The sequence below is a fragment of the Oratosquilla oratoria genome, chromosome 36 (assembly GCF_046742065.1).
Source record: "Oratosquilla oratoria isolate Oo_2021 chromosome 36, ASM4674206v1, whole genome shotgun sequence".
Classification (NCBI taxonomy): Eukaryota; Metazoa; Arthropoda; class Malacostraca; order Stomatopoda; family Squillidae; genus Oratosquilla; species Oratosquilla oratoria.
In genome coordinates this window covers 6,220,576-6,228,075 of record NC_134812.1, presented here as the reverse complement: position 1 = coordinate 6,228,075, position 7,500 = coordinate 6,220,576, and the positions used below count along the sequence as shown (strand labels likewise).

Here is a 7,500-nt window from a genome sequence, read left to right as displayed (position 1 = left end):
GAGGAGATTAGATAACTTTATGGATGGAAGTGATAGGTGTTAGTGGGCATGGAACTGCCTAGTGTAGACCTTATGGACTCTTGTAGTCTCCTTCATTCTTACATATACCAATGGTTTTTCCCTTTACAAGGGAGGTAGCCAAAAAACAAAGGTATAAAATCCACTCCCACCTATTCCATCCTCACATACTCCACTCCCATTCACCTCCCTCCCTCTCTCTTATCATTTGGAGATAGTCAGAGAAAATGTAAAGGGACGATCGTCGTTGTCAGAGGATTAATCGAGATGGTCCCTTTAAGAAAACCGTGGGTTTACCTCAGCTGAGTGAAATAGTTCAGCAGTAAACAGTGAACAATTATGAAAACAATCTTCGAGTTAACAAATATAGGTGTCTAAACTTTGATCCTAAGTTTAAAGAATTCAAATGACACATTTAAAAAATGTCTTGTGACTGACACCAGAGGACTCGTGAATAAGGAACATTTACGATGGTACGGACATGTCAAGAGAATGGATGATATAGGAATTCTTAAACTCCTTCTGGAATGGACACCAAAAGGAAAGAGGTCTGTCGTGTGACCGAGAGAAAATTGGCAAGACAACATCAAAGAAGTGATAACAGAAAGAACTTCAAGTGTGAAAGAAGTTGAAGATGAGATGTGTAACGACAGGAGCGAGTGGCGAAGCTATGTGAACATGAGCGACGACTGACAAGATTTTGAATCTTAACTGGCGCTGGGTGAGAAACCTAGAACATAAGAATTGAGGAGACTCCAAGAGACCATAAGGCCTACACTAGGTACTTCCATGCCTCTTACAACCTTTTATCCCTATCGATAACATTATCTGATGTTAAAAAGCCAAATGTTTCAGCGCTCACGAAGATGCCAAACGCTGAGTATGGGATCCAATATATTTAACGTTTTACCCAGCATGGCTTCTTCAGAAATGTTAAATGTATTGGATCCTATACTCTGCGTTTGTCCTCTCTCCTACAGTGCTGTTGCAGTCGTTGCTGCTTTTGCTCGCGAAGATAGCCATCTTAGCTAAGAAGATCACGGCCAAAGGCACCAGATATCCGAAGTCATCACTGTTGCTCGGACCTCCAAGTAAAGTGGAATTTGTTCATTTGAACTTGAACTCGTGTTGTGTGAAACCCAACAAGTATTCCAAAATAAAATAAATAATTCACTACAGCACTCACATCGCTGAGTGTAGGGAAGAACTTCTCAGGATCATTGGGGTCTTCAGGAAGGAGTTGGTAGCTTCCAGGGTATTGTGAGTTATCGATGTTGGTCGGGGGAACGAACTCATCGTCGACATAGACATCGAATCTCTGCGTCTTGGGGAGGAAGATCCGTAGGAGGACCGACTCGCTTGGGTCAGCGTGCAGGAGGTGGAAGCGGAGAACCTGCAAGGGATAGAAGATATCAGAAACTCCTGTGGGAGGTCTGAATCGTGAATGGTAGGTGGTGAGGAGCCTATGTCAGCAGCCGCGTAGCTGTGGCCGAAGCTGTCACCTTTGCCCTGTGTGGTTGGACTATTGAGGCAGGTAACAACCACTGCTGGGAATCGGAGAGAAGTGCGGGAATCGAACCCACAACCAAGCAAATGGGGGACCCGCACGCTTCCGATTACGACACCAGTTTGGGGGAAAATATGGACATTATCTTTAAAAATATAAACGAATCACGTAATGATAGAAGAGCTGCTGTAAGGGAATAAACTTTAGGGCAATGATTTTCAACCTGGGTTCCGTGGACACAGAAGGAACCACAATTTTTTATATTCGGGTCCACAAATCAAAAACTAGTGGTATTTAGTAAATGCCTACTGATTCTGTTTAATATTTAAGTGATCTCCAGGAGACTAAAGCACAGCAACGCATAAGTATGGGGGTACATGGGAAAGAGGGTTGAGAATCTCTGTTTTAGGGGGAGAGGAGACGCCAGGAACTCTTGCGAGATATCTGCGCAGGAGAAAGAATACAGGAATGTCTCCATGATCAAGAAAAGCATGAAGGAGTGGAGACAAGGTAACAATATGTGGTTACCGACAAGCCTATCAAAGGAAGCACTGGGTGAGGACGGAAGCCTTTACTAGTGTGGTGTAGATGTACTCCATAAGTATGCTTGTAGGTGCAAATTGATGCATGATAGAGTTGTGTGGTAGTCTGACCTGACTCAGTGCTCGAAGACTAGGATGGGTCAACCTAATTAGGTCGCGTATGATCAAGGCGTCAGATCGGTCCTGGGTATATATACCGCTTGCCACGAGCGGGCAGGCCAGTCAGTCAGTTCTTAAGACGACGCACAAGTATCCACCAGAATAAAGCGCATAAGTCAAACCGAGTGTCACTCTCTCCCTACGTCACCTAGTCCAGTAATATACACCCGTATGTCACACTAGTACGACTTTTCGTTTGTTACACCTTTTTCAAGTACATTGACAATAAAGGCTCCGTCCTTATATAGCGTTTCTTCCGACAAATGGTAATGATGCGTGTAAAAAGGAAATGAGTGCTGCCACGCTTTTACAAATAGTGCAAAAAGAAAGGCAGGAATTTAGCTGAACTTATAACAGTTAAGAATGGGATTTGCTGGTGAATTTGGAATTTGCGAAATCAACTAATGTTGTATGCAGTTATTTTAGAAAATATCTTTGTGGTAATGTCTAACATGTAAAAGGCATACACAGAAAAAAATAATCATTCTTCAAATAGCAATGTCATTCTGGTATACTACCTAATGCAACGGTACCCTACGAGACAGACGTCGAAGAGTATCATCGCCCTGCCTCCTGTCTATGAAACCCGTCAATCCCCGTCACCTCCATCTGGAGGTGCAGCCCTCACGGGCTGACACTCGGTCTCCGGATCGGGTCTAAGGTCTCTATAGTCTTTAACCGAATTTCCTCCACTAGTAAGGGAAACTGCAGCCGTCCTTCCACTACTGTAAGCCGGCGACATGTAAATAGTCTCACACAGGACACAGTAGTCTTTGTTTTTACTATTTATTTATTTATTGGTTTATTATTCATTTATTTATTTATTTACTTATTTAGTTAGTTATTCATTTATTTGTTTATTATCTATTTATTTATCTATTTACTTATTCATTTATTTATTTGTTCATTCATTTATCCATTTATTTATTTATTTATTTATTTATTTGTCTATCTATTTGTTTGTTTATTTATTTATTCATTATTTTTTAAGAGAGTTTTGCGAGAGAGTCCAAAGACCATCCTAATATTAACTTCCCTACCAGGTGTCAATTTTCCTTTCATCATCTCTGCCTCCAGGTGTTTGTATTGATCTCTGGGGGACTCCCATGCTAACAATGGAGACTTACTTGTGGCGGAGTGCTCGTATCAACTTCCCTACCGAATGTTATATTAAAATTTCTTCTTAGTTTCCTCCAGGTGTTTGTATTGATCCCTGTGGTACTCCCATACTAACAATGAAGTCTTACCTGTGGTGGAGTGCTCGTGAAGGCCATCTCGTACAGAGTACTCGTGGACACGATGGAGTAGAAGGTGGAGATTCGCTCTTGGCAGGTAGTTTCCTCCAGGTGTTTATATTGATCCCTGTGGTACTACCATACTAACAATGGAGTCTTACCTGTGGTGGAGTGCTCGTGAAGGCCATCTCGTACAGAGTACTCGTGGACACGATGGAGTAGAAGGTGGAGATTCGCTCTTGGCAGGTGTATCCTTTGCACCAACCGCGGTCCATCGGGCCATTCAGAAGATCGACGTAGCCGTTTGTACCTGATATGCAAGGGACCAGAAGGAGAAAGTGAGGAGTATTGAACCAGAAGGCGCTGAGTAGCTGCGGCCGAAGCCGTCGCGTTTGCCCTTTGCGCTTGGAGAAGGTAACAGTCACTGGTGAGAATCGGGGAGGAGTGCGGGATTCGAACCTATGACTAAGCGAATGCGAGAACAGCACTCTTCCGGTTATGCCACCAGTGTAATGTGTAAGAAAAAGGTTCTTAGGAATTAGGATTTGTCATGAAATGTGGATATCTTATTTATTTTATTTTATTTTATTTATTTATTTATTTATTATTGTAATTTATTTATTTATTTATTTATTTTTTGTGTGAAAAAACAATATCAAATAAGGAAGGAAAATCCCTTCCTTTAGTTTTAAGGACATGAACATGAAAATTTAGCTGAGGAATTTAAGACATATGAGGAACTGAATAGACGGGGAGAGTACATATATATATATATATATATATATATATATATATATATATATATATATATATATATATATATATGTATATATATAAGGTCGTTCTGCTTGGATTTGCAATAGGAGCAATGTGTATATATATATATATTATATATATTGATATATTTTTATATTTATATTATATATTATTATATATCATCATCATATCATCATCATCATCATATATCATCATCTTTTTTAAGTTTGTTCCTCACTTGGATTTACAATGGGAGGAATTGGGGAGCGGGGGAGTGTCTCTGTTCATTTGATTTTATTAATTTATTTTCCTTTATTATCATTATTATTATTATTATTATTATTATTATTATTATTATTATTATTATTATTATTATTATTATTATTATTATTATTATTATCATTATTATTATTATAATTATTATTAACATTATTTATTTATTTATTTATTTATTTATTTATTTTTTGAGGTTATTACCCACCTGGGTTTGCGATGAGAGCAATTGGGGAAAGTCGACGGATCTCGGTGTCGGAGTCCATACTCTCAATAATCATCATGCGATGCTTCCCCGTCTCCAAGTTGCACTGCCATGCACGCCAATTGTCCACTAAGGTGCACGAATTGTCACGGATAATACCTGAGGGAAGAGAAGAATCTCTCTCACATTTTGGTCAAAGGAGTTCGATTTGTACCTAGAGCAGTTGTCTATAAGATGGATGCTTATAGTTATAATATGTCAGGGGTGGGCAACCCTCGGCACGCGTGCCATAACTGGCACACTAACGACCAATTGTCCACTAAGGTGCACGAATTGTCATGGATAATGCCTGAGGGAAGAGAAGAATCCCTTTCACATTTTGGTCAAAGGAGTTCGATTTGTACCTAGAGCAGTTGTCTATAAGATGGGTGCTTATAATTATAATATGTCAGGGGTGGTCAACCCTCGGCACGCGTGCCATAACTGGCACACTAACGACCAATTGTCCACTAAGGTGCACGAATTGTCACGGGTAATGCCTGAGGGAAGAGACGAATCCCTTTCACATTTTGGTCTAAGGAGTTCGATTTGTGCCTAGAGCAGTTGTCTATAAGATGGGTGCTTATAGTTATAACATGTCAGGGGTGGGCAACCCTTGGCACGCGTGCCACAACTGGCACACTAACTACTTTTTCTCCGGCACGCGAATCCCAGAGCTCATGTTAAAACAAATAACTACTAAATATCCAACTTCTTTTGCATGGCTTTTGGTAACCACATGTTGCACTGGGCAGTGAAATGGGGCATTAAGAGGTGTAGGGAAGGTGCCCATACTCGTAAGCAGAGCTGGGCGCGTTCCTCGGTGCGTTTCTAGGTTCATTCCGCTTTAGTCTGGCTGCGGTTAGAGCTCCCAAAATATGAAAGCTTGAGACAGGTTCATACCGAAATATAAGTCCGGTAAGCCACAAAGAAAAATTTCGTAGGCCACATCCAAAAGGTAGGCCACACATTATACCGGCACCTATATTGCTTTAATAGTTTGGGAGAGCTAACCGCGGCCAAACTAAAGCGGAACGCACCGAGGAATGCATCTAGGAACGCACCGAGTAACGCGCCCAGTTCTGCTCGTAAGTAGGCCTATAATTTTACTCCGTTGCCATCGAGAAATTTTTATACCAAATTTTTTTTTTATTGTTTTGGCACACACACACTTATGAAGGTTGCCCATTACCGTAGTAGGTCTTTAATTTATAGAAATTCTGGAGAAAAAAATTAGGCACAAAATGGGAAATATAACTCGTGACAGTAGATGATATTATATGTTGTTTTTTATATTATATGTCATTGTATGCTATTCAACTTGAGCAGCACTCTAAACACTTATTGAAGAAGATTATATACATGTAGACAACCTCTCTAGGAGTATCTGTCTCTCTTCATCAACATCATCTCTCTCTCTCTCTCTCTCTCTCTCTCTCTCTCTCTCTCTCACACACACACACACACACACACACACACACACACACACACACACACACACACACACACACACACACACACACACACAACACACACACACACACACACACACACACACACACACACACACACACACACACACACACACACACACACACACACACACACACACCCCCACACACACACACACAACACACACCCATACAAGTTACCACTAAATCTTACCCTTATTAGGGAACTTCTTTTCAGCGTCGATTCGTGATCCGTTCTTGTGCATCCTGAGCGATACGGGAATGCGGTAATCGCCAACCCCGCGCCTGGAGTCTCCGTCCCACTCGAACTCGGCCATGGAGGTCAAGCTTGACCCCGAGGTGCCTGTCATAGGAGGAATTCATCACTCGAGAACATCAGAATCGAGGAGACAGCAAGAGACCATAAGGCCTATAGAAGACAGTTCCATGTTCATTATCACCTATCATCCTTATCCATAAAGTTATCTGATCTTTTAAAACAACCAACAGTTTCAGCACTCACTACATGGTTACTAATTCTATTCCATTCGTTAACCATTCTGTTGATAAACCAACTCTTTTGTACTTTCTTCTTAAAATTCTCGATTATTTTACATGCATGGTATCACGGGGCCTTTCTAAGGGTGTATCTAAACAACTGTAGTATATATGAAAGCTCAACGATGGTCATAGAGTTTTATTGACTTGAAGTGGCTCCGCAGTAGCCAGCCACAGTCCTCGGGAACATATATATATATATATATATATATATATATATATATATATATATATATATATATATATATATATATATATATATACATACATATATACAACACTGAATGGGTCCCAGTGAAAAGAATCTCTTTTGATAACCCAATCGGTTAAGTCACTGTCATTTGTTACGTGCTAGCGGAGGTTCGAATCCTTAGCTGTACCACGTATCAATTTCTGTATGTATGCCTCAAGTTTCCCGACGTTGGTGGCTTAGAATTAAAGTAAATTGTGGTTGATAAAAGTAAAATCTTTTCACTGGGACCCCTTCAGTGTTGTATATATATATACAGTACATATATATATATATATATATATATATATATATATATATATACATATATATATATATGTATGTATGTATATATGTATATATGTATAATATATGTATATGATGTCTATATATATATAGTGATCCGTCCTCATCAGTAATAAGAACCTTCTTCAGTCCGTCACAATCCATGTCCACACAATCGGACGGGTTGACACTGTTAACCTGTGGCCTAAAAAGAAAAGAAAAGGGCGTTTGAGTTAGCCCTGT

The 7,500-nt window shown here is 40.1% G+C and overlaps 1 protein-coding gene across 1 annotated transcript in view; it reads right to left on the bottom strand.

Moving 5' to 3' along the window:
• The window catches only part of LOC143019023 (fibrocystin-L-like), a 118,531-nt gene that overhangs the window by 10,436 nt on the left and 100,595 nt on the right, over positions 1-7,500 (bottom strand). Inside the window, exons 64-68 of the mRNA XM_076174725.1 lie at positions 7,364-7,462; positions 6,400-6,551; positions 4,699-4,854; positions 3,623-3,771; positions 1,205-1,411 (exon numbers count right to left, since the gene is read on the bottom strand). Of these exons, the coding sequence (XP_076030840.1) occupies positions 1,205-1,411; positions 3,623-3,771; positions 4,699-4,854; positions 6,400-6,551; positions 7,364-7,462 (763 nt within the window). The remainder of the gene's footprint in view (positions 1-1,204; positions 1,412-3,622; positions 3,772-4,698; positions 4,855-6,399; positions 6,552-7,363; positions 7,463-7,500) is intronic.